Here is a 27815-nt window from a genome sequence, read left to right on the forward strand (position 1 = left end):
TATGTCTTAACAATATCAAGATCTATAGCATCAATACACATAGACATGCATCAATAACACAAGAAATAGAGACAAACACATGAACATATATTCTAGCATACATAAACATATGGATAGAATGAAATGATCAATTGGAAGCATTAAACCACACAAATCATTGAATAAACAAGATCTATATATATAAAAGTTTCAAAACATGTATTACAATACAAATTCCCTAAAAAATACATAAATCAAGATGTAGAAAGCATATTTAGGACTAACTCTAGCCCCAAGAGGATGTCTAGCCACTCATGGATGGTGTCCTCCAACCCTCAAGGGCTAACTCAATGGTAGAGATTACTCCTATTCTTGGTTGATGGAAGAACTCCAAGCTTATGTCTCTAGCCTCCTCTCTTCTTTTCTTCCTTACTAAGAATATATGGAAATTGTGTCTCAAGTGTATGTATATGTCCCCTCAACATATGGATCATATTCCTTATATAGGTAGGTTAAATATCACCCCCAATGAGCTGGGCTCGTACACCAATATCCCCCCCAATGATTGGATATGAGACAACTTTTAATGAGCTGGAAATTAGATTTTCTTGCGCTTTGGAAAGTTCGATCGATCGAACTTGTGGTGAGATCGATCGAACATGGCTAAAATCTATTGAACTTAAGCTGGATCGATCCTCTGTGGCGGAGCCTTTTTGGATAAAGACAAATCTGAGATATTTTGAAGATATTTTTGGGAAAGAGACAAGTGTGGTAGGTAGGGTGGTACAACTGGATAAGATGGAATCTTTTCAATCGATTGGAAGAAAGTTGGATTGATCGAACTTTGTGGGATCTTTGGATAAGGACAAAATAGATTGGATCCATCTTGAAATGCTAAGATCGATGAACTTTCGATCGATCGAATATTTTCTGAGATCGATCGAACTTGCTGAATTTCCACCACTTGGTTCCTTTTGCTCCCACTTTGCTCCTTTCTTTGTTTCATCTAAAGATTGCTTCAATTATGCTCTTATTTAGCTGAGTTAACTTATTTTGGGGATAAGTACCTGAAAATGGAAATAATACAAAATCAATCTAAAGCGGGAAAATAAGATAGATAAAGGTTCTAGAATACCTAAGCTTAAGGGATTTAAATGCGCACTTTTCAGTGCTCATCACCGCCTCATCATCATTCTCAGTTTCATTAACATTTACCTCGCCAATTAGCTTTCATTTGTGTTAATTGTGAATTTGTGAGTATGCAGTGGATGATGTTGGTTCTCTTCTTCTACTGCAACTTTGCTTCTGTTGATCCTAGTTGCAAGCTTGCTGATGTAACTGGTGATGCCTTGCGTTGGTCAAAAACTTTACCAATTCATAGTCGCTTTGCTGATGTAAATATGCATCATTTTCGGTATACGACCTTATCCATGGCTTCCTCAATCCAAACCCATTTCACACATTACAATATCATCGATTTACCAACCACCTAAATTCAATTTCCCAACAAATTTTCAACTTTTTTTTCATCAGCAACAATACCACCAAAAACAAAGAAGAATACCACAAAATATATATACACACACACAGTTGTAAACACGTACACATAGATACATATAAAGAGAGAAAGTAATCAAAGTAGAAGAACTATCTTCTCTGTTTTAGAGAGAGAAGCAAAACCTAAAAACCCGGTGACGGCGAACTAATAGTAGTTCGGCGACTACAGGCTTGAAGAGCTTGACCATGTGGAGAAGAACATGCCCGGTACCAGTGGCTTCGATGATAGCGGGCTCGGCGTGCTCAAGGAGCCACCAGATAGTCTTTTCGTCGGACTTGTGGCCGAGTTCTCTAGTCAATTGGAAGATTCTGGCGGCACACGTCGCCGACATGTGGACTCTCCGACTACAGCCTTCCACCTTAGTGTGGCGGTCCTTCGACGCTACTAATGATGTTGATTTAGATGGGTGGGCAGTGGAGGGGAAGATTGGCGGTGGTGGCGGAGGGGAAGATAGGCGGTGCCGGTGCCTGTGTGGATATATATATATATATATATATATATATATATATATATATATATATATAAAGATGAAAAAGGTAATTTGGTCTTTTAATAATTTTGATATTTTATAATTAAAATTAATAAAATAGTGAACGGTAAAATTGGACTTTTCGCATGTTTTAAGGCTCTGTTTGGTTTGCAAATTTCATAAGGTGGTGTCATTATCCCAAAATATGGTAACTTGTATGTGGGTGTCTTTTTAGCAAACCTCAGAGGCTGTTTCTGTACTTTACCCTTATTTCTATATCATGTTGTTTTTGTTTTCATGAATGAGGCATATACTCAGTTACTAAACATAGATTGTTATTATTATAATGCAGATACTCAACAACCAAACATAGATTGTTATTATTATTATTTGAATGACTGTAGAAATAGTGGCTGCTTTTTTTTTTTTTTTTTTTACTCCCAGGTGGTTGTGGTGGTGTATGGGTTGGGCATGGCTGCATGAGTGTTTCTTTCTTCTTTATATATATATATATATATATATATATATATGGTTTTGTGGTGGTGGTGGTGGTGGTGGTGGTGGTTGGGCTGATCATTGCTTGTTTTTTGTTCTTCTGGTGGTTGCGGTGGTGTTTGGGTTAGCCATGGAAGGATAGTTAGGTGGTGTTTGGGTTGGCCTGGAAGGACATCTAGGGTTATTTTTGTCCCTTAAATTGGCTTAGAAAGTTTAAAAAAGTAATTTCGTAATTTAAATAGGTCAATTCAGGAGTCAAAGGGCATTTTAGTCATTTTATTATGTGTCTTAGTGCTAAAGGGTGTGTTTGTCAGATGAAGCAAACTTGTGGGGGTGTCATTATTCAAAAAGGTGTTAACTAGCTTTCATCTATTTGTCAATAAGGTACGGGGGTGTGAGTGTAATTAATCCAAAAAAGAAAGGAGAGGAAATTTGTGGAGCCAATGTTGAAAAACTGAAGTGTCTCGCTATATATGAAATGAGAATTGCAATTGCATTAAAATTTAATCAGCTGATACAAGAAATTCCAAATGAGAGTGACAAATTTAAATAAATTTTGAAGTTTTGTGGTTTTAGTAGTACCATTACATTTCATTGAGACTTACTCTTTTGCATGTTTATCAATGTATAACATATTGTGGATTTAATGGCCTGACCCTGGTGGGTTAGGGTTTCTTTTTCTTTTATCGGTGAGGTAAGTAGTACTTACACACTTTTTGATCAGTTTGGAGCTTGAATTTTGCACTTTTTTGAGGATAGAGAGATTATACCAATAAATTATAAACCCTTTGATACTTGGTAGGTCAAGCTACAAATATTCAATATGAATAAGTTAAATTTTATGAGTTAATTTAAGACTAGTTTATGAAATATTGGGTCGTTGCTAATTAGGAGCAATGTTCAAAAGTGGAACAAATTGTAGCATATGTCTGAAAACTATAGTTATATTTGAATTCGATTCATCACTCTGCAGCAGCTTGCTTGGCTAATAATTCTAAATAAATACACTATCCATTCTGGTAGAAGCATCAAGCATCAAGCATATGTTTTCTATTTATTTGACAGGAAAGATGGCATAGGACTTTTGCAGTACATGCAGGGGCGGAGCCAGGATTCAATGTTGGGGGGGGGGGGGGGGGGGGGGGGAGTGTGCAACATTGTGGAAGAACAAAGATATTGCTCGCATTTATCAAGTAAAAATGCTATATCCTCATTACCTTCATTAATCAAAACCAACAAGAACAACAAATAATTCCTAAAATTGTTTTGGAAGATTGTAAAAAAACATGGTATTTACACCATGTTGGTTTTTATTTAATAAATAATGACTTCAAAAGATTTTGAGTTTTATCTGTGTTTATAACTAATACTGGTATATGACATGGTGTAAGTATATAACTATATATTGCATCAGTTCTAACTTCTGAGGGTTAAACATATGATATGCATAACTGATATATAAACAAAAACAGCCTGAAGCACTTTCCGAAGGAAAAAAAAAAAAAATGGAGCCTGAAGCAAGGCCTGAAATAGGGTAGCGTGCATTCATGAATAATGTAAACTTCAAGTGCTTTAACATAAAAAGCTGTTTTTAATTTGTGCATCAAAGACATGGAATGGAATCAAGATATATATATAATATATTAAATAGTTCCAGGCAAGAATTTGTTGTTGACAAAAAGACCATACTTCTCTGTTCATATAAAAGAGATCATCATGTTTTTGATTTGTAGTTCAATTCCCCTCAAATGTATAACTCTCTCTCACTGGAAAACCACAGCAAAAAATAAAAATCAGACCAGACATAGCTCACATTTAAAGCTCAGATGTTGAATTTCAGAATAAAAATTGGAAAAGAATTCCATCAAAAGGAGAAATAAAGCAAAATTTCAAATAATCAACTTCATTCATCGTGAAGAAATATAGCAACAATGGCAAATCGCAAGGCAAATAGCAAGAACAACAAACAGAGAGAATGGCAAATCGCAAAAAAATAAAAAAATAAAAAAAGACCTTTTCGATAGTCTTCCAGAGTCCCAGACCATGTCCTAGATTGCAATTTGCATCCTCAGCAAAGTGGTGGTCCAACAGATTGTCAGTTTGTGTGAAGCCTAAAGGTGGAGGAGAATGGAGATTCGGGAGAAGGTGAAGAACAGAGGGTTAGGACAAGAGGGAAGGGCGGAGGGAAATTTTGGTGTGCCCTAATTTGAGGGCTGATTCGGCTTAATGTTTTGTGTGGGGGGGGGGGGGGGGGGGAGGCCCCTGCTGGCCCACTCCTCCCTCCGCTGTACATGCCATTAAGTTATATTAATTTGCATTTTCAACTGGAAGGTCTTAAATTGCCTGTGAAAATAATGTTATATGATATCTGTTTGAACCCCCATCCAACCATCTTAATGCAACTGGAGTCATAATTATGGAATCTCTTTATTGATTTTCCAAACGTACTATTGTGTGGAGTGGAATCTTGACTTGGAGACATTCGTTATACAGAAATTAAAAGGTGGGTCTGCAAATTGAAAGAGAAAGGGATAGAAGTGAACAAATCTTCTTGTCCAAAAGCGAAGAGTCATTTTCTAGAGGAAACTTCCATGTTTGAAGACTTTGACGTGGTCAAGGTCTGCTTTTCCGTGAACCAGGGGATAGCTTCCGATTATGGAAATATGCGAAGACTTAAAAGACGGCCATATATATCTCATCAGAATTGCTAATCAAAGCGGAAGAGAACTAGACTAAATTCATCATATTAATACCACACTTAACCTTCCTCTTCTGATTCACCTCGACCAGCTGTGTCACCTTTTCATGATGGAGAAAACTAGCTCCCTTGTTTCTGTTACATTTCCATTGTTGGTGCACTACTACTACTACTCTCTCATGGCTTGCTTGGCTGTGACGGTGAGTACTAGTAGGACTGCAACCATTGTCACCACTGATCAATCGGCTCTTCTTGCCCTGAAATCCCACATCACTAGCGAACCCTCGCAACATTTTGGCCAACAATTGGACCACCTCAACCTCCCATTGCAATTGGATTGGTGTCCATTGCAGCATTCGCCACCACAGAGTTGCTGTCTTGAACCTTTCTTACATGGGCCTAAGAGGCACCATCCCTCCACACATTGGAAACCTCTCCTTTCTAGCCTTACTAGACATCAGAAACAACAGTTTCTATGGTAATGTCCCTGAAGAGATTGGTCATTTGCGTAGACTAGAATACATCAATTTCTTTTCCAATGACTTTACAGGAAACCTTCCTAAAGAATTCGGCAAGCTTACTAGTCTAGAGTTTTTGGATACGACATGGAACCAACTTTCGGGCTCCATACCTGCCCCCATCTTCAATATATCCTCACTGGAAACAATTGCTTTCGCAAGTAATAGTCTGTCGGGTAATCTTCCGGCTGATATGTGCTATCTTATTCCAAAACTCTCTTGGCTTGATCTGTCCTACAACCAGTTCGATGGCCAAATTCCTTCCACTTTATATGATTGTTCCAAACTTCAGATCTTTTCATTGGCATATAATAAATTCAGTGGAGCAATACCAAGAGAAATTGGAAACTTAACCTTCCTGAAAGGGTTATATCTTGGTGCAAACAATTTAAAAGGTACGATAAATTTTGCTTTTGTTTTCCTTACTATACCCATATGTGCTTACATATGGGCAAGGACTTTATTTTATAGTGACAAAATTTTGCATAAGGATGGTTTGGGAATTTGTGCTCTATTAATGAGGTATATTAATTAACTACTAGGATGAATATTAAATACGCAACCTCTCCATCTTGCTATCCCTCGACATTAAAAAGTTAGAAACAATAATTTCTGTTATGATATCCCTAAGGAGATAGGTAATTTGTGTTGACTAGAAATATATCGATCATGATTTTCACTCTCAATGACTTTACAGGAAACATTCCTATAGAAATTGGCAAGCTTGTTAATCTGAAAGTTTTGGACATGGGGTGGAACCGGCTTTCGGGCTCCATACCAGCCTCCATCTTCAACATCTCCTCACTGGAAAGAATTGGTTTAGACAATAATAGCCTGTCGGGTAATCTTCCAACGAATATGTGCTACAGTCTTCCAAAACTCTACTGGCTTGGTTTGTCCTCTAACCAGTTCGATGGCCAAATTCCTTCACTTGAATGCTCCGAACTTCAAACCCTGTTGTTGTCAAATAACAAATTCAATGGAGAAATACCAAGAGTGATTGGGAATTTAATCTCCCTGAAAGAGTTATATCTTGGTAGAAACAACTTGACAGGTATTATAAAATCTGTTTTTGTTCTCCCTTACTATGCACCCAACTTGAAAGGTATGATAGAACTCCTAATGCACAATGTCTTGCTTGCTATTCCTTTATCTTGTTTCTCCGTTATTAGGCTCAGCTTGGTTAGATGGAAATAAGCAAGAAAAAAAGAAAAGAAAAGAAAGTGAAAGTGAATGAAAAGTAAAGAGATTTTCTAGCATAAATTTGGTTAGCATGAAAATTTATCCAAGAAAATTTTAGAAAAATATTAGTTTGTTAGTTTGGATAGCATGAAAGTGAAAAAAAAATGATTATGCATACCAAAACTACCCTTACGTAGGAAAATGATGGATTATTTAATTCGAATATATAATTGTTTATATTCATTTTTATTATTTATATTTAGAATAAGGCTTCATAGTATTTTCTTAAGTAAAACTAATTATTAGTTTAAGATAAACAAATTAAAAAAATAAAAAATTAGAGATGAAGAAGCAATACTATTATTTGGGAGAAAAATCAAATATTTCACCATACATATATATATATACGGATTATAAGTGGCTAGAATTGCAACATAGAACAGACAATTAAAAAAAATAAAAAAATTCTATTTAGAAGCATGATCTATTTTGAGCAATTTTACACAAATTATCATTGATAGTAAAATAGGAACTGCAAATAAATAGGGGTTTTTTTCACGCAAAATTTTTTTGAGAAATTTTGAGGGAAAATACTCAATTTGGGAAACTAAATTTTCCATTAGGTTTCTCTTTCCATTTATCCAAACTCTAAAAAAACAAAATTAAAAATAGCTTTTTCCACCTAACCAAACAAAGCCTTACTGTTTATTGTTTTTTTTTTCTTTCTTTGTTTATTGTTTTCTTTTCTTTTCTTTTCTTTCTTTGTTGGATGAAGTAAAATATTTATAAATTATTTTCAAAATTTCAGTTATTCTCCTTTTATTATGAATCTAGAAATAATATAACTTGTGTCATATTAAAATTTGTATTTGGACCTATAAAACTTACTTTTTAAAGTGAGAATATTGTAAAATAAAAAAATAAGTCCATTATTGGTAGATTTTATTACAATATATCATTATTTTATAATATCTACATATACATAAGTATAATATCTATTGTATGAATTTAAGGGAGAAAAAATTTACTCTAATGGTGCCTCATACTCAATAAAAATACATCAGCCTTCTTTACTAATCAGGAGAATAGTAGTAAAAAGTAAATATTATGATACCAACGTGATAAAAATACCAATAATGGACATGCATTTTTTTTTGGGCAAAGAAATGACTTGTATTTTTCAAAGTGGAATTGACCTAACCAAATTTAAAATTTTTTTTTTTTTGAAACAATAGTTGAATAAATTTTTAATTCTTGAAGAATGTTTTTTTGTTTACAACTTCTTCTTTTTACCGGTAACTTATTGCTTCCTCCTCTCTAGTTTTTGCCATTTTCATATCAGTTTTCATAGCTATATTTTTAGGTTCATTTTTCTCAATTTTTATTGTATTTTCCTCAATATATATACTAATAAAAATAATATTATAAAAAATATATAATACAATAGCTTTATAAATTTATTAATTGTTAATTATATAGTACTGGTTCAACATCTCTCACTCTTGCACTGGACTGTAAAATTTTTTCCTTCCATTTTTTCCTTTTTATAATTCGGCCCCCAAATGAAGATTGCAGCTTCGCCCCTGGCCACCAGAGTTACTAAACATCCGAAACAACAGTTTCTATTGTCATTTGCGTAAAATAGAATACATCAATTTCTTTTCCAATGACTTTACAGGAAACCTTCCTAAAGAAATTGGCAAGCTTGGTACTCTAGAGTTTCTGGATATGAGGTGGAACCAACTTTCGGGCTCCATACCTGCCCCCATCTTCAATATCTCCTCACTAGAAACTATTGCTTTCGCAACGAATAGTTTGTCGGGTAATCTTCCGGCAGATTTGTGCTACCTTATTCCAAAACTCTCCAGGCTTTATCTGTCCTACAACCAGTTCGATGGCCAAATTCCGTCCACTTTATATGAATGCTTGAAACTTCAAAGGTTGTCATTGGCATATAATAAATTCAACGGGTCATACCCATCCTGAAAGAGTTATATCTTGGCGGAAACAACTTGAACGGTATGGTAGATTCTGCTTTCGTTCTCCCTTACTATATCCAGGTCAGCAGTTTACATATATGGAAGGACTTTATTTTATACAGTGATTTTGAAAGTTTTGCAAACCAGGAAGGTTTGGAAAATTGTGCTATATTAATGTTTTATATTAATTACTTAGAGGAATAAAAGTAGGAAAACGATATTCGTACTCCACTTTTCTCCAATTGCATTATATTTATATATTTTTTTTATAAAGGAAATGACAAGAACATCTTTCAATTCATTAATGCACTATCCTAAATTTATAATGTTATAACTACCCTTTATACAACTTTAACATTTTTTTACCTTCTTTACTTTATTTACTATTTTTTTTTTCCTTTTTTATTTGTTTTTTCCAGGGTTCTTCTCAAAGAAAATAATTTATTCCATTTTAATAATTTAATTTTTGACGGTCAAAAGAAATAATTTATTCCACAATGACTTCTTTTTTTTATAATTTTTTATAGGTCCTGTCAAATGGAATCATTATTAGATTAAAATAACTTCTTTTTTTTTTTGGTTTTATCAAAAGAGATAATTTATTCAATTTAGATAATATATATATAATCCTCTTGTTTTAGTACTTTTTTCCTTTTCTTTTGGGAATGTTGACCAAAAATATAATTTCTTCAATATAAATTTTTTTCGGTGTTTTTTTTTTTTTTTTTTCTTTTCATATCAAAAGAGATAATTTTTTTAATAGTTATTTTTTATTTTTTTGGTATGGTCAAAAGAGTCAATTTATTCAACATAAATTTTTATATCTTGGTCCCGTAAAAAAATATATATATTCAATTTATTTTTTGTCTTGTCAAAAGAGACGTAAAATAATAAAGATTAGAGATAAGGAGAAGAAATCTAAAATGATAGTTTTGTAATTTAAAAAGTAATAATTATTTACTTGTAAAGTTAGGTTTAGAATTGCCATTGCATTTTAAATTGTAGTGCAAATGTTGAAAAGTGGAGTGCAGATATCGTCTCCTTAAAAGTATTGAGTATATATTCAAAAAATCATAAAAATAAATAATTTGTCAGTAAAATTTTTCTTTATACTAAAAAAATGTGTACTTTTCTAATCGCTCCCGGAATTATATTTTTAATAAATTATTTGCAATGCAGTTACAGAACTAAGTTGATTAATTCATAACTTACGTCCCAAAGGGCGTTCTGATTCAGTTTTGGTTTAGTGTATATTGAAGATTTAATGGAGGAATTAGTGTTGAAAAATATTTCAATAAGTTATTTTCTTTCCTATTATTGAAGATTTGGTATTACTAGAAAAATAAGTGGAGAAAAATCCTCTTTGTTTTTCATTTTCTAATTCTTTCCATTCTCATAATTACTTCTCCTATATAAAGGAGCTTGTATTGTACATGAATTGAGAGAAAATTATAAAAGTGATGTAGCCTTGGGTTCTTTGTGCCGTAATGTTCTATCGATTTGTTTGGGAGTAATGTTCTTGGCCCTGTCTCCGACATGTTTATTGACTTGTTTGGATTGCTGATGTGTTCGGTAACATTTTCTTCGTTTTGGGCTGCTGGTGTGTTCGGTAGCATTGTCTTCACCTTTGCCGTATCTCCGGCAGTTTTTATCAACTTATTTGGGCTACCGATGTGCTACTTTGTCGTGTCTCTGGTAGTTTTTTGTTGACTTGTTTGGGCTATCGGTGTCTTCAGTAGCATTGTTCTTTGTCTTATCTCTTTTATCTTTATCATTCACACTTGTTGTTACTGGCAGGTGGGCATTCATGCTCCAACTTTAGAGAGAGTATTGAAGATTTAATGGAAGAATGAAAATATTTCAGTAATTGATGTAGCCTTTTAGGCTCTTTGTGCCGTGGATGTAGGTCCTAGTAACTGAACCACATAATATCTGTGTGTTCTACTTAACAACACTATATAAAAGCAACAGAAACATAACATAAAAGGATGTGGTTAGATTAAAAAAAAAATGGACATATATAACCAAAATGTTAAAGATTATTTAATCTTAGGGTTTCCAGGAAAAGGTGATTAAAATGATTCTGTATGTAAAAAGACAAGGATTTGTGAGGAGACTGGTAAAAGACCATGAAGTAGAAGAGTCACTTCCTAATTCCAAAATACAGCCTCTACGTAGCACCACTTGTTTCATTCATTGAACTCCTTAGTTTAAATTAAGTGAACAGATTAGCCGTAGCGCTTAAGTTTCACATGCTTGGTCGTAAATAGCTGAATTAAATCACAACCTTAAGTTGCTGAATAAAGGATGATGCTAGATAGATGGATCTTATTCGCTCTAATATTTGTTACTCTAATAGGCGTGTCTCAAATTACATTATATATATGTTGGAAAGCAGCTTTGTTTAAATAGAAAGCCTAGAATATTTTCTAAGTGGTTTAATTTTATTATTTATTATCTACTTGAAAAAGAGGTTTGTTGGTAATTTTTTTTATTAATATGTAGGTAAAATTCCACAACAGCTGGGAAATCTTCAGAATTTAGAGATATTAGCAATTGAGGAAGCTGGCCTCACTGGTACCATACCATCTTTTGTCTTTAACACTTCTTCTTTGAAAGAGATTTATCTCTATAGCAACAACTTCACTGGTAGTCTGCCATGGGGTATGAGCTGGCATCTTCCCATGCTCGAGAAAGTTTATCTTTACAGAAATGAACTGTATGGAAGCATTCCAAGAGAAATTGGAAACTCAACTTCACTAATTCAATTATATCTGAACGAGAATAGTTTGACAGGTACCCTCTTAATTATCAAGCATATCCAACTTTCTTTAACTGTTCGAACGAAAAAAATAAAATAAAATAAAATAAAAATAAATAAATAAATCAATGGAATGGAATGTATTAGAACATGTTCGCAAAAACTTTGCTCATCGCAAGTATGCTAACACACAGATAGATGTAGTGCGTGCTAAAATGTAAATAAGATTGGTAATCATTGCTACTTGTAGATGCCAACAGTTTTTTTTTTGGAAGGTAGATGCCATCAGTTAACTTGTTTGTGTGTGTTATAATACATTTTAATTTGCAGGTGCAATTCCACGAGAGATTGGAAACCTTTGCGATTTGGAGCATTTAATTTTAGGTTTGAATAACTTAAAAGGTCCAATCCTGGAAACAATTTTCAACATGTCGAAACTACGGTTCCTTTCATTGGTTAACAATTATCATCTTTCAGGCAAACTTCCGTCAAGTATTAGATTACCCAATCTTGAAGGATTATACCTTGCTGGAAATAGCCTCAACGGAATTATCCCTCACTCTATCTCAAATCTTTCCAAACTCACTATTTTAAGCCTTTCCAGCAACAATTTCAGTCATTCAATTCCCAACTCACTTGGTAACTTGAGACAACTCGAATTTCTAGACCTAGTAGGAAACAATTTCAACAGCGAATCTCCAAACCAAGAATTAAGCTTTATCACTGCCTTGACAAATTGCAAACACTTGAGAATATTGTGGATAGATAACAATCCTTTGAATGGCATCCTTCCAGTTTCCATTGGGAATTTTTCCACTTCGCTCCAAGATATCCGGGCAAGTTATTGTGAAATTAAGGGCAGCATTCCCAACCATATTGGTAACTTGACCAATTTAGCTTTCCTATGTCTAAGTGGCAATGGCTTCACTGGATCTATTCCAACGACAATGAAAGAGTTGCAAAAGCTTCAAATTTTAGATCTTGGAATTAACAGGATACAAGGCCCCATTCCAAATAATCTTTGCCACTTACACAACTTGGGTTTATTAGCTCTGCATGAAAATGAACTTTTTGGTCCGATTCCAACTTGCTTAGGGAATATTACATCTCTAAGAGAACTTTTTCTGGGTTCCAACAAATTAACTTCCACGGTGCCCATAAATTTGTTCAGCCTCAAAGATATTTTGTATTTGAACTTGTCCTGAAATTCTTTAAGTGGTTATCTTCCCTCAGAGATTGGAACTTTAAAGGCCGCAATACAAATAGATATGTCACTGAATAGATTCTGTGGTGATATTCCTAACACAATTGGAGGTCTGCAAAGCTTAATCAATCTTTCTTTGGCACACAATAAACTACAAGGACCCATTCCTCAGTCATTTGGCAACTTGATAAGCTTGCAATCCTTGGATGTATCTTACAACAATCTCTCAGGCATAATTCCAAAGTCAATGGAGTCATTGCTGCTTCTTCAGTATTTCAATGCATCCTTCAATAGGCTAAGAGGAGAAATTCCCAGCGGAGGACCATTTATAAACTTCACAAATCAATCCTTCAAGTCAAATGAAGCACTCTGTGGTGCCCCACAGTTCCAAGTCCCACCATGTCACTCAAGCTCTCTGCACGGATCAAGTACAAAAAAAGTTGTTCTAGTTGTTTACATTTTATTGCCAATTGCTTTAATTGCCTTGATCTTCACATTTGTCTCAATAAAATGTCGAAAGAAAGACAGAATTCCAATTGAAACAGATTTGTTACCCACGTTACCACATGGAAGAATTTCACACCAAGAACTTCTATGTGCTACTGATGGTTTTAGCGATAAAAACTTGCTTGGAATGGGAAGTTATGGTTCTGTTTACAGAGGGAGATTAATAGATGGGACCATTTTTGCCATTAAGGTATTCAATTCGCAACTAGAAGGTGCTTCCAAGAGTTTTGATACTGAATGTGAAATGTTACGCAACATTCGTCACAGAAATCTCACCAAAGTTATCAGCAGTTGCTCCAACCTAGATTTCAGAGCTTTGGTGCTCCAATACATGCCTAATGGGAGTCTTGAAAAGTGGTTGTATTCTCCTAACTATTTCTTAGATATCTTACAAAGATTAGAAATAATGATTGATTTGGCATGTGCGCTCGATTATCTCCACCACGGTTGTTCAATACCGTTGGCTCATTGTGATTTGAAGCCCAACAATGTTCTGTTAGATGAAGATATGGTTGCGCATCTCAGTGATTTTGGCATTTCAAAGTTCCTGGGTGAGGGTGAGAGTATTGCACACACCAAGACTCTTGCTACATTAGGATATATTGCACCAGGTGAAGCTTTTAACTTATGTTTTCATTCAAATTTTTACTTTAATGTTTCTTTTTATAGTAACAAAATTTTTAATTGGAGTTCTAATTTCCCTGTACATGTTAATTCTAATGTTGGATGTAGAGTACGGATTGGAAGGATTAGTATCCATAAGATGCGATGTTTACAGTTATGGTATTATGTTAATGGAAATATTTACAAGAACCAAGCCCACTGATGATATGTTTGTTGGAGATTTGACCTTGAAGGTATGGGTAAGTGAGTCACTACCTAATGCAATAATTAAGGTTATAGATGCCAGCTTGCTCAGTCGAGAAGAAGGACAACTTGGTGCAAAGGTACAGTGTGTATCATCCATCATGCAATTAGCTCTGAAATGTTGTACAGAATCACCCCAGGATAGGATAACCATGGAAGAAGCCTTGGCAACACTAAAGAAGATCAAACATATGTTTCTTGTAAGCCGTGAAGGTAATAACCACGAAGGTATTTGTTTTATGTTACATTTAGTTGCAAATATCAAATTTATTATGGCCATATTTAGAAGTTCACCTCATTTTAAGAGGGCATTTCTTCAAAGTAGTCTGTTAATAAAATAATTTATACAATTAACTTCCAAACAATAGGAAAGCATTGTGATTTCACCTTCGTATGTGCCACTAGTACTAAGTTTTTAATTTTTCTGTCAAAGAATATCTGTATCAAGGATAATAACTTAAATAAAGAAATTCAGATGTTATGTTCTGATAGCATGATTCTATTGCAACAGATTGCATTGCTTTGAGAGGTGGAAGCGATGGTGGCTCCTCTGCTCCATGATATCAGAACTACGTCTGAAAGGGAGTTTGTGCTGTAAAATTGATATATGACATTGGTGGAGGCACATATATGTTGTTCCCTTTTTATTAAATTTTTTTGGATATATATGGTGTGTTATGTCACAGTTCATTTAATTTATTGTCTTTAGGATCTAGTGGTCATGTACTGCTTCGCTGTTTTTATTCTGTGTATTCTAGCTGTATGCTGCATGTATGTTTTTATGGTATCTATACATATTGTTTTTATTTATTTATTATGGCGTAGCCTTGATGTGTTCAGAACATTTCTAATGGGAGCTGTCCAAAGTGATTTCATTCTAACAATGCTTATCTTGCATTTGCTTTACAAAATCTTAATCATAGTGATTTGAATTAGCTAGCCAAGTAAAATTTAACCTATATGATAACATGGTTACCCATGTAGGTGACTGGCATGACAAAGTTTTGAACTGAAACTGAGTCTATGATACAAACCCAAAACCTATTTATGATTGGCTTTTTATGACACCAGGTTATTTCACACTACAATATTTGTTAAACCCCAGTGTGCATTTTCAACTACTCATCAAAGTTATCAGCAGTTCTTCCAACCTAGATTTCAGAGCCTTGGTACCCCAATATATGCCTAATAGGAGTCTTGAAAAGTGGTTCTATTCTCATAACTATTTCTTAGATATCATACAGAGATTAAACATAATGATAGATGTGGCAAGTGCGTTGGACTATCTCCACTATGGTTATTCAATACCATTGGTTCACTGTGATTTGAAGCCTAAGAGCATCTCCAATGCTCTTTCATTTTGGGCTCTCAAACTCATAATTTGAAAGATGGGTAAAAAAAGCTCCTCTAATGGCCTTTCATTTGGCCTCTCAAAATTTGAAAATCTCAAATTTTCTCTCAAATGTAAGAACTGCCAAATTTTTTTGACAGCTCTCTAACACCGACCCCACCACCAATGCTGATGAACCATGCGATGCCTCTACTCGGCCAAGCTCCGATTAGAGGAGGAGTAGCTCTATCAGCCTCTGCAAGTGTGCAATTCAGCAACCCAAATCCACCATTGTTCTCCAATCGCCGTTCCAAGTTCTTCCCCAGAACCAAAAGATGCCTCAATTCCTTCACCGTTGTTGCAAACGCCGACGCCGGTGGCGGCGCTCCTCCAGCCACCACCGCCAAATCTAACCCTCCTTTCAACTTTGACAACTCGGTTTCATTTGTCGGCCAAGAAAGTGTTCCCTTGGAAGGTGTTATTCAGTTCGACAAACCCAATTCGTCTTCTCTTATCAACAAGTGGGGGTACGCTTATCCATTCCATCCAACTCTCAATTTCATATCTATTGCTACAAATATATATATATGGATATGTGGTTCAAATTATGCTATTGGGTTTTGTATATTCAGTTGTGTGGCTCTGCTTGCTTGTGGGGATGGGTTAGCTTTGCTTCTGTTCTCTGCAATCGGAAGGTTCAGCCATGGTTTTTCTGTTTTTGACACTGAAACCCTAAGAACGACTGACCCTTTTGTAGTTGGTATATGTGTGTGATTGTTGTATGTTCCTTTTTTTATTATTATTTATTTATTTTATTTGGCATAAATTTGATGATTTGGAGCTGAATTGTTGCTCTTGTTTTAGGGCATTTGGCATTTAACAGGATGGTTTTTGGGTGCTAATATCCTTGGGGGAGGAGGCCGAGGAATGAATGGTTTTGAACCTTGGATTCTTGTAGACAGATAGATAAACTGAAATATATAGGTTTTGAACTTCTGATTCTTGTAAATTTTGTAGTTTGCAGTTGCAGAGAGAGAGGGAGAGGGAGGGGGGGGGGGGGGGGGAGCAAGTTCTCAGAGTTGAGAATGAGATGGAGGCGATTGGGGAGGCTGAAATGATTTGCCCTAAAAATATATATATTTTTAATAATTATATAATCAAATATATATAATATACATATATATATATATATATATAATATACATATATATATATATATATATATATATATTTAAAATTTCGAAAAAGAAAAAAAAATTATATAAAAAATTAATTCACAAATAGTGGTAAAAAAATTATAAAAATTTTGTTTTTGTTTTTTTTTTTTTTTTGGTTCCTTTTTTGACCAGATATTTTAGATTTTTGCTTCTTTTTAATTAGGTTTAATTTTAGTTTCCTTCTAATGTCTACAACTTGACTTAGAATGTACCTAATATTAATATTATTAATGCAAATATGAATGGTGGGAATGATAGTTGAAAAAGAATGGTGGTTGTGCAAAAAAATACCATTTTGCATGAAATGCACCATTAGAGCAGAATTGCTAAATTGTAGCATTTCTACACCTGTAAAAATATAGATTTGGCATCTGAATTTAGCTTTTAGCATTGAAAATGCTCTAATAATGTCCTGTTAGATGAAGATATGGTCGCACATGTTAGTGATTTTGGAATTTCAAAGTTCTTGGATAAGGGGGAAAGTTTTGCACCCACCAAGACTCTCGCTACTTTGGGATATATAGCACCAGGTGAAGTTTTAACTTCTGTATTTATTCAAATCTTACTTCAGTTATTTATTTATTTATTTATTTTCATGCAAGTACTTTAGGTTTTCATTTTAGCTTAAATTTTATTTATTTATTTATTTGAGTAGTTTTACTTTCCTTCCACATATTAATTCTTTTGATTAAATCTAATGTTGCAAATAGAGTTTGGATTGGAAGTATTGGGATTTGTATACCCTGGCATAGCGAATTCCTATTTGGATTAAAGTGACATATGTTTCTAACATATCTGAAATATTTATATTTTATATAATTGGTGAATTCAATATATTATGTTTCGATTCATTTTTGGAATTGATAGTGTCCACTTGATTACAAGAGATATTTATATGTATGTGATGGCGATCAATACATGAACATAAACAGTAATCATAAATAGTTCATAGTCGGTAATTATGGATCGACTCATTATTAACTAAGACTTGAACTGGATTTGAGTTAAGTTGAGATATATTGCGAGAGCCGTCGTATGCAATTGCTTCCTATCACTGTCATGACATTTGACTCTTATGCATGAGAGAAGTATAAACTCTTTTATTAACTAGTAATTACTTTAATTTGTTTGGCGGATTCTTTGGAATCCATAGACCGGCACTTTGAATAATTATGTAATTAATAGTTAGAAGGTTATATTTTCAATATTTGCATCATTGTTATTTGTATTTATTTTGTATTGATTATGGTTGATTACAAACTAAATTCGAAGGCCTTTGTGTGTTTTTAGACAAATGATTTTGTACATATTTATTTATTTAACTTATTATTTTTGTCAAACAAATATTTTATTGTGATCAAGCCGAAAATAATTAAAGGTACCAAAATAAATATATTAATTTAGTAGTCGGATTGATGACTTTATTTATCCGATAACTAATTATGTATAGAAGGGTCAAAATGCAACATTGATTTAGAGGTTATTTATTATTTAATTGGAGTTCAATTAATTTCTTTTAGTGGTGTAGAAATTAATTTATAAATTAATTGAATTATGTCCATGGTATAATGAATCGGGTCAATTATTAATTCATTGTAACCAAGAAAATAATAAACCCAGAGGATTCTCACTCATAGCCTAACTTGATATTGGAGGTCCATTAGATTTAAGATATCACGTGAACTTTAGGGATTGAGAAAAATATATTGTCTTCAATTATTATTTTTTATTTTGCCTATATATATATGGGTTCATATATATTTTAAGTTACGTCTTTGTGCAATAATTTTGAGTAAGCAAGAAAAGTTTTTCTCTTTCTAAGATTTTAGGGTTAGTGTTCTCATCTGATGGAGGCTCCCACAAGCTAAACTTTCCAAGGTCATTCATGGAGGCTTATGGGTGATTCCTAAAGGCAAGATCATTATCAACAAGATGGAAATCCAAGAAAGAGGCATCTAGCAAAAGGGATCTACAATAAGTGAGAACCTTCACTTTAGAGGAGAGATCTAAGATTTACTAAAACCTTGATGTAAGTTTTTTTTATCTCTAATAGAATGAATCATCATGTTCTTTATACATAAAACTTGTCTCTACACATGAATTAAGATCTTTATTTGAAAATCACTTATAAAGTTTTAAAAATTTTCGTTTCCCCAATAGTGGTATCAGAGGCAGATTTGATTTATGTCTAGAGATCATATTTTATTGAAGAAAATCATAATTCATGGATCCAAATTTATATATATATATATATATATATATATTAATATATGATGATGATATATATTTGTGATTGGATGATGATGATGTATACTTGGGCCATGGATGAAGCTTATAGGTTAATTAAATGTAATTAAGGCTTTGATTTAGCCATTTGAAAAAATATATATATATATTTAGCCATTTGAAAGTTCAATTATGTAATTTATCTTTTTTTCATTATATTTCAAATGTAAAATTTATTTAAAGCCATGTAATCTTCATCAAATGATGCTATGAAGCTTCAAGAAGGTCCAAGGGGGTTTAATTTGACTTCTGGAATTTTTTGGAATTTTTGTGAATCTTTCTGGAATGTTTTGGGCCAAATAAAGCATTCTAGACCTTTTTTTTTTTTTTTTTTCTGGATTTTTTGGCAGCCAGAGCGCCACCAACGGCAAGGGAGTGCCAGAAGGTGGACAACTGATCCAGTGTGGTGCGGTCCACATGCTCCCGCACCAGCAGCGCTTGGATCACATCTTAATGGAGGAATGGATCAAGTGAGGCGCACTTACAATGCAACCAAGGCGCACCCAACTAGCTGGCGCGTGAAAACCATGCGCCAGGCATTACAAGCTTTTCCAAGCGCGTGGCAGTGCGTTTGCGCTGTTGCCTGCTCTAGGCGCATGGGTGCGTGTAAAGAAGCTTGGTCAGCTCGTGTGGGCACGTTGGATGATGTTTTGGCTCCTGTAAGTGCATAGGACCTTATGGTGGACCTCCAGACTCGTTTTTATGATTATTTTGTGTTGTTTTCACTCATTAAAAAGTGAATTATTGCCCCAAAGTGGATTTTAAAGTTATTCTCCACTACTTAAAGATAGTGGGAGTTATTTAGGGTGCAATCATTATAGCACTTAGTAATTATAGCATTTAAATGTTAAAAGCTAAGTCCATTGGCCATTTAATTATTTATTTGATTATGTCTGTCATTTATTTATTTATGTGATGTATGAAATGCATGAAATATATAATTGTTAATTATTATTTATTTAAATGACTTGATTTATATTAATTAAACTATGAAAAAATAAATTGGATTTGATTACTAATTAATTAGATGGCACTTAAAGAGAGAAATGAAAATTTATTTTATTTTTTAAAAGTGTGTCTCAAATTAAATATTAGTGAATCATTTAAAGTCCAAATATTTTCTAAATTTAATTGGATTAAAATTAAGGTGTTTTGCATGCATTTTACAAGGAAAAAAAAAAAAAAACACCCTAATTCTATTATATTAGTATCTTTATAAAGAAAAAAAATAAGGAATTAATTAACAATTAGTGTGTTGTCGAGACCCAAAGTTATACCAGAAAATTGTTGCCAAAGTTAAAATACCCAAAAATAGTTTAATCCAATGATTGTTAATTAATTCTTTATTAACAGTCGATTAAGGTTGTCTCCATATAGGGCGATTTCCATCGCCTGGTAAGACGGTTCTTGAATAAAAATAAAATAAAGCTGTGTCACCTAACTCACCTAATACACATGTCGACTATGCATGTGAAATGTTACATGAGTATAAATTAGGAATTTTTTTCTTTTCTATCTCTTGGTATTTTGAGTTTGATCGATTTTATTTTATAAAATTATTTTCTGTTCTTTAGTTTATTATTCTATAAAAATGAATTTTAAGTTATAGTTTTATGCTTATATCATGATTCGCAATTACGGTCGCGGTGTAACGGATTCGGACAAAATCAATGTAAAATGACCGATACATATAACGTACATGATTTTAAAAAGTGTCACATATCGACCGATGCGGAGAATCATAATTTATATAGGCTTATAGTTTAGTTTTATTTTCTCACTTTATATAGTAAAAAGATTAGAGCATAAAGAAATTTGTGGTTATTTGGGTTATTCATATATCCAACCATTTTTTAAATTCCTTCTTGCTTTCAATTTAATTTCTTTCATATTATAAGAGTATTTTGCATTTGTCGGCTTTCACGAGGTCTTCTTTCACTCTCTCTTCAAGAAAAGTAAACCATCAAGTCTTCATCCTAATGGGCAACCATATATCGTACAATTCACCGAGGAAACCCCTTATTTTATCTAGGCTTGTAATTGTAGAGTTATCAAAGTCTTGACTTATGTAATCAAATTTTTTGTTTTGATATATGATTTCTTCTAAATTTAACTTAATTAAATACAACTTTCTAACCCACAGATAAGGGGTTTCCCGGGTTGGGTGAATTGTATACTCATGTTTACATGATGCGTGAGCTTTCTAACTTGCACGACAACTTCTATTTTACCGGACATTTTTTTCCCCTCATTTTTTGACTAAACTGATTTACAAATCTTGGTTAGATTCTGAATTAACCATTTTGTGTTAAGTGTGAGATATATATTTTAGGGAGATTGTGAAAAATATATATTTTGTATATTGGCAACTTTCGGTGTCAAAACAAGTCCTAATCGAGTTGTAATTCAAGTTACTGTATCGGGATCGACGGCGACTACGGAATTGGAAAATTGTTCAAATTTACCATGGTTGAAGATCATTTGAAGAAAAAGGTAAAAACAACACATTCGGAAGGATTCTAAATGAGTTAGGACACATTCTACACTTTCCATATTTTTTAGAAGTTTTCGTAGTGTTTTTAGGCTGAATGAACCAATGTATCAAGTTTTGGCCAACTTGAACCAGTTCAGCCCCTCTGAATTGGCTGAACCTGTTCAAGGTGTCCTGATCAGATTCCAACTGATAGTTTCCTTATTTTGATTTGTTTCCAAGTTGGTCTAGAATTGTACCAAATCCTAGATATGAATTTTTCCATATTGTCAAAGGGATTAGGTCATTCCAAACTCTAGATAAATCTTGTCATTCACATAGGTTTATTCATGACTTTAAGGAACATCAATTCCATATTTTGAGAAAGCATTTTGAGACATATTTTTATACACAGCTTTTGCTTAGAAAATTCAGATCCAATTGAGAGCCATCTTTGAGAGATATTTTTATTCAGAAAAACAATATAATTTTTTTGATTTTATTTTTGATAGCACACACATAAACACAAGAGTGATTTAGGAGTGTTGTTCTCTATTTCATCTGAATTGAAGCATAATTGAAGATTCAGAAATTCCAAAAGCAGAATTCATTCGTTCTTCGTCAAATTCAGATTTAGAAGAAAATGGGTGAAGCGATCACACTTTGAAGGGGTTAGAGCATTCGTGGAGTGTTGTCTAATCTACATGCAATTCTTCTATAGAGGTCGAGAGAAAGTCTGAGGTCGAGAGCTGTTGGACATGGGAGTAGCAAAGTCAGGGATTGTTAGCAATTGGTTTTTGGTAGAACGATAGAGTGTGAGGTTGAGTCAAAGTTCGGTATACTTTGCTTCAAATATAGTGGATCGTTTATCTCAGGACTGCATAGTCCAACGAGATTTTTCCTATTACAATTGGTCTATTCTACCAATTGGGGTTTCTTCGATAAAATTCTGGTGTCATCTCTCAAACTGTATTTACTTTACTTGCACTTTATTTTTGCTTTATGGTTTGATTTTAGTTTTATTTCAATAAAATTAAAATAAGTTAAAATTGGATAAAAGATCAAGTTGAATTTATTAACTACTCCTCTAGGTTATCTATCCATATTATATTCCACAACCATTCCGTTGCACACAAACTCTCAACAAGTGGTATCAAAGCCATCCTCTATACATTGAGTTAATCCTTGTGGAAGTTTTTTTTGAAAAATATATTTTTTTTTGTTTTCAAAAATTCATGACGGAAAATCCTATGAATAAAAAAGAATTGGATTTTGTTTTTGATGGTTTTGATGGTTTAAGTTCTGATGAGGAACTTTCTCGTTTATCTAAAAGATATGGAAGACTCCTTAAAAATAGAAAGAACAAAAATTTTAGTAAAGGAGATTCTTCTAAATTTAAAGATAAGAAAAATTAGAAAGATGTTTCTAATGCTTTTCTTGCTAATGTTGATAATGATACTGCTAATAATTCTCCTTTTTGTGTAGGAGATTCTACCAAATTTGGGACATTGAGCAAGGTTGGTCTTATGATTCGGATGATAAGAAAATTAAAGAAGAACCAAGTGAAAACAATACATTGAAAATCTTTGGGGCAATGTTAAGGCTAGTCAGAAGCAGTCTGAGGAACTAGAGTTAATGAAAAAGGAGAATGATACCTTGAAGAAGGAGAATAAGCAAAAACAGAAATTGCCTGAGGAGAACAAAGTTGAAATTCAAAATCTTCAAGGTAAAGTAAAAATTCTCGAGAGTGGGGTAAGTAAAGCTAATTCTGCTAGAGAATCTTTTGTTTTCAAATTTAATTTTCTTGAGCTTGAATTGAAAAAGTCACAAGAAAAATTAATTGCTTTTACTTCTGGATAGATTAAACTTGATAAGATGATTAGTGTTGGTAAGCATATGGGTGATAAGACTGGATTAGGTTTTAATGAGGCTTTATCTAGTAAAAAGGGTCAAACTGTTTTTGTTAAATCCATGAACTTGAATGTGCCTATTAGTAAGCCTAAGCTTTTTGTTGATCTTATACATGCTAAGAATGTGTCCAAGGTGCTTTATTGTTCTTATTGTGGTAGAACTAGACATAGTCAACATTATTGTTATAAAAGGAAAAGGGATAATTTTTGTTCTAATTTTCATGATTATAATTCCTTTGCACAAAATAGGTTTCATGCTAGAAAGCAAAGTAATTGGAATAAAATTATAAATTTTCGTGCTAAAAGGAATTCACATAAGAAAAAGAATATTCTTGATATTCCTAAAAAATCTGATCAAAAGTTGAAAGTGAAAGCTGTTTGGGTGAAGAAAGAGGATTTGAGGTTATATATGCCTATTGATGCTATGAAAATTTGTTTCCAATAGGCCATTGGGTGCAAAACCCCCAGAATAATTCTTAAAGAGGTTTTGTGGTCATGAACTATGCTTTGATGTCTATCTTTTCCATTGGACCATATCTTGTAGTTTTTCTTTAATGAGAAAGTGATAATCATGTTTTTCTTGTCAATGCATGAGTGATAATTATTTATCTTGAATTAATTATTTTTAAATGTAAATTGCGGACAGATGATTATTTGTTGAAAAGATTCTTGATGTGTAATCTATATGTTGAAAGACAATTTGTTTTGTTTATTTCTTTTTAGAGATGAGTCTCTTGAGTTTATATTTTTCATGTGCAGCAGTCCAACTCTGAGAAATTTAATTGGAAATCATTGTGAAGTTGACTAGGTCATATTGCTTATAAAAGCTATAAAGCTTATTGTTTTTTTTTTTTTTTTTTTTTATAAAAAAAATAGAGCGTGTGTTTAAAAAAAAAAATATGAAATTTCAGCATGAAAAGAAAAGAAAAATCAAAAGAATGCTGAAAATCTTTGCTAAGGAAAAGGCTATCTATTGAGACTAGTTCAAAAGGTTCTACTAGACTTTAAAGAGGAGCTAATCAAGTAAAAAGAAAGGAGGAGACAATTCAAAATAGGGAATTGATGTCTACTCTTTAGAGTGAAAGCCGCCTTGCTTAAAAAAGTTTGCTCAAAACAATCTTATCTTGATGTTTTTCGATCAATTTGGTTTAGACAGTTGATTAATGTGATTTGATTGAAATTTGATGAGATTGGATTGCACACACACACATGTGAACTTGTTAGGCAATTTACTAAATTTTTATAAAAATTGCAAGTTGAATTTCTTGTTGTGATTGCATGCTTGAGAAATTAATTTGTTTGAATAATTTATGGTGTCTAAAAACTGTGTTTTAAATTCTCTTAAATTCTTCAGAAATTTTTGGATCTCACGTAAGCTTGAAATTCATGAAAATTGCTATCTCATCATTTTTGTTCAAATATCAAAAAAATAAAAAAAAATGAAAAAAAAATCCAAAAAGATTTTCCTTTTAGTTTTTATTAGGAATTTTTGTTTTTGATTGGATGGAGACATCATGTGTGTGATTTTGAGCATGTTTGGTCTTATTAATCTTGTTGATGGAACATGTGTTATCTTGAATCCTTGCCTTTGGTTCCATTACTACTATATATCATCATATTTTTGTGCTTAATGCAATATCTTATTTATGGATGATAATTTTAATCTCTCTTCTTGCAAATTCTCCCATATTATTTCTTTTCCTTTTTTGTTGAGCTTTATTTGTCAATTTGTAACAAAAAGGGGGAGAAGTGTGCATATTTGAGGGGGAGAGTTTCTAGAATTGAAGGGGAGATATATATATTCATTGATATGTTCAAATTGATGTTTATTGGTTATCTTTCTTGATTAAGCTTCACGGGTAGTTTTGTTGGGCTGATTTGCAGATTACAGGTTACTACATGTATTGAAGCTTCATGACGTTTAAGAAGAGTTCCATTTTATTTCTTTGACAATCATTATAATTTATTTTTTCTGCTTGGGTAGATTACATGTTGTTTTTAGGGTTTTGTCACGAAATTGCCAAAGGGGGAGATTGTGAGATATATATTTTGGGGAGATTGTGAAAAATATATATTTTGTATATTGGCAACTTTCAGTGTCAAAACAAGTTCTAGTCGAGTTGTAATTCAAGTTTCTATATCGGGATCGACGGCGACTACGGAATTAGAAAGTTGTTCAAATTTACCATGGTTGAAGATCATTTGAAGAAAAAGGTAAGAACAACACATTAGGAAGGATTCTAAATCAGTTAGGACATATTCTACACTTTTAATATTTTTCAGAAGTTCCCGTAGAGTGTTTTTAGGTTGAATGAACCATGGTATCAAGTTCTGACCAACTTGAACCGGTTCAGCCCCTCTGAACCAGTTCAAGAACTCAAGACAGCTTCAAAAATTCTTGCTGCCAAACTTAAACCAGTTCAGCCCTTCTGAACCAGTTCAAGGTGTCCTGATCAGATTCCAACTGATAGCTTCCTTATCCTGATTTGTTTCCAAGTTGGTCTAGAATTATACCAAATCCTATGCATGAATTTTTCCATATTTTCAGAGGGATTAGGTCATTCGAAACTCTATATAAACCTTGTCATTCATACAGGTTTATTCATGGTTTTAAGGAACATCAATTCTGTATTTTGAGAAAGCCTTTTGAAAGATATTTTTATATACGGCTTTTGCATAGAAAATTCAGATCCAATTGAGAGCCATCTTTGAGAGATATTTTTATTCAAAGAATCAATATGACTTTTCTAATTTTATTTTTGAGAGCACACATAAACATAAGAGTGATTTAGGAGTGTTGTTCTCTATCTCATCGGAATTGAAGCATAATTGAAGATTCAAAAATTCCAAAAAGCAGAATTTATTCGTTCTTCGTCAAATTCAGATCAAGAAGAAAAGAGGTGAAGCGATCACACTTTGAAGGGGTCAGAGCATTCGTGGAGTGTTCTCTGATTTACCTGTAACTCTTCTACAGAGGTCAAGAGTGAGCCTGAGGTCGACAGCTGTTGGATGGGGGAGTCGCAAAACTAGGGATTGTTAGCAATTGGTTTTTGGTAGAACGATAGAGTGTGAGACTGAGTCAAAGTTCGGTATACTTTGCTTCGAACATAGTAGATCATTTATCTCAGGACTGTATAGTCCAACGAGGTTTTTCCTGTTACAATCAGTCTATTCTACCAATTGGGGTTTCCTTGATAAAATCCTGGTGTCATCTCTCAAACTCTATTTACTTTGCTTGCACTTTATTTTTGATTTATGGTTTGATTTTAGTTTTATTTCGGTAAAATTAAAATAAGTTAAAATTAAATAAAAGAGTAAGTTGAATCTATTAACCACTCCTCTATGTTATCTATCCATAGTATATTCCACAACCATTCTGCTGCGCACAAACTCTCAACATTAAAAACTTAGAATATTATGAAGTTAAGTTTGGATCGTATAAGGTTGGTTTGTAGTCATGTACCTATATTGGCACAAGTTATCTCATCATTATATAACTGCTATAAATGGGTTAGTCTCAATTTTTCCTACATGCTTCCATGATGGAAAACAGGGTTTAAGAAAACTTACAAATAATAACGTTTAGAAGTAGGGTTTAAGTAAAATTTGTGAAGCTAACGTCATTGGGAGCCATCAAATTATAAAAGGAAATAAGATTTCATTTTTTAACTTACCAAAATTATTTTATTACAAATATTTTTCACATATCTCTCACCCTATAAATCTCTTTTATAGCTCTCATAAAATGTTATAAAATTTATTTTTTTGTCAAACACCTTTTTACAAATTCTAATTTTTCTTTTTTTTTTAATATATATATATATATATATATATTACAGTGTTGGATTTATAAACCTTAATTTGATCTTTTGATTTGATTTTTATTTTTTTTTGTCAATGTGAGATATATTTTTGTAAATTGGCAAATTTCGGTAACAAAACAAGTCCTAGTCGAGTTGTAATTTCAGTTACCATATCAGAATCAACATCGACTACGGAATATGGAAGGTTGTTCAAAAGAAGAAAATACTGTTGATCATCAAAAATGAAAGAACACATTAGGAAGTCGTTTCTCACTTAGGGCATAAATACCTACAAGGTATAATTTCCAAAGTTGCCAAAAAATGAAAATCCAAGTTATAGTTGGATTCTGTTAAGTGGGAACTGGTACCAGAAGTTGGGAACCGGTTCAAGAAGCTGAGATTCAAAAAATCAATTCCGTCCTTTAAGAACCAGTACCAAGATCCTCCTACCGGTACCACTGTTGTTTCAAATTTAGGAAACTTTGTCCTAATTAGTTTTGAACTTCCTATTTGGTTTAGAAGTTTACCAAAAGTCTTATGCACATAATTTCCTTTATTTTCAAAAGGAATAGGACTTTGAAA

The 27815-nt window shown here is 33.0% G+C and overlaps 2 protein-coding genes and 1 long non-coding RNA gene across 5 annotated transcripts; 2 read left to right on the forward strand and 1 right to left on the reverse strand.

The window, feature by feature from the left end:
- Positions 1 to 219: 219 nt before the first annotated feature.
- On the reverse strand, positions 220 to 4729 carry LOC132298789 (uncharacterized). The gene is made up of 3 exons (XR_009479955.1): positions 4515 to 4729; positions 1195 to 1468; positions 220 to 1046 (listed from the first exon to the last, which is right to left on the reverse strand). It is a non-coding gene; the product is annotated as an uncharacterized LOC132298789 (long non-coding RNA).
- A 471-nt stretch (positions 4730 to 5200) lies between these two features.
- Positions 5201 to 12844, forward strand: LOC132300466 (LRR receptor-like serine/threonine-protein kinase FLS2). Of its 2 annotated transcripts, XM_059797547.1 has the most exons (4): positions 5201 to 6112; positions 6415 to 6771; positions 11384 to 11674; positions 11970 to 12844. In XM_059797547.1, exons 1-4 carry the CDS (start codon positions 5593 to 5595, stop codon positions 12842 to 12844), a joined length of 2043 nt encoding a protein of 680 aa, XP_059653530.1. In that variant the 5' UTR covers positions 5201 to 5592. The 2 variants fall into 2 exon arrangements, with proteins under 2 accessions (XP_059653530.1, XP_059653531.1); XM_059797548.1 differs by lacking the exon at positions 6415 to 6771.
- A 63-nt stretch (positions 12845 to 12907) lies between these two features.
- Positions 12908 to 15059, forward strand: LOC132300467 (probable LRR receptor-like serine/threonine-protein kinase At3g47570). Of its 2 annotated transcripts, none has more exons than XM_059797550.1 (3): positions 12908 to 13961; positions 14083 to 14445; positions 14729 to 15059. In XM_059797550.1, the coding sequence occupies exons 1-3, from the start codon at positions 12908 to 12910 to the stop codon at positions 14776 to 14778; spliced, it is 1467 nt and encodes a 488-aa protein (XP_059653533.1). In that variant the 3' UTR covers positions 14779 to 15059. The 2 variants fall into 2 exon arrangements, with proteins under 2 accessions (XP_059653533.1, XP_059653534.1); XM_059797551.1 differs by having other exon boundaries at positions 14083 to 14430.
- Positions 15060 to 27815: the final 12756 nt, after the last annotated feature.

Source organism: Cornus florida, unplaced genomic scaffold (assembly GCF_030987335.1).
Source record: "Cornus florida cultivar Cherokee Brave unplaced genomic scaffold, ASM3098733v1 CherokeeBrave_3.0.0_Hap2_Chr03, whole genome shotgun sequence".
Lineage (NCBI taxonomy): Eukaryota > Viridiplantae > Streptophyta > Magnoliopsida > Cornales > Cornaceae > Cornus > Cornus florida.

Excerpts from the sequence above, each read along its gene's own strand:
- LOC132300466 (XM_059797547.1), top strand. The coding sequence starts at position 5,593 with ATGGGCCTAAGAGGCACCATCCCTCCACACATTGGAAACCTCTCCTTT. Across the intron at positions 6,772-11,383 it reads TGGTAGAAACAACTTGACAG|GTAAAATTCCACAACAGCTG; the intron begins GTATTATAAAAT and ends ATTAATATGTAG. Across the intron at positions 11,675-11,969 it reads GAACGAGAATAGTTTGACAG|GTGCAATTCCACGAGAGATT; the intron begins GTACCCTCTTAA and ends TTTAATTTGCAG.
- LOC132300467 (XM_059797550.1), top strand. The coding sequence starts at position 12,908 with ATGTCACTGAATAGATTCTGTGGTGATATTCCTAACACAATTGGAGGT. Across the intron at positions 13,962-14,082 it reads ATTAGGATATATTGCACCAG|AGTACGGATTGGAAGGATTA; the intron begins GTGAAGCTTTTA and ends TGTTGGATGTAG. Across the intron at positions 14,446-14,728 it reads TGAAGGTAATAACCACGAAG|ATTGCATTGCTTTGAGAGGT; the intron begins GTATTTGTTTTA and ends CTATTGCAACAG.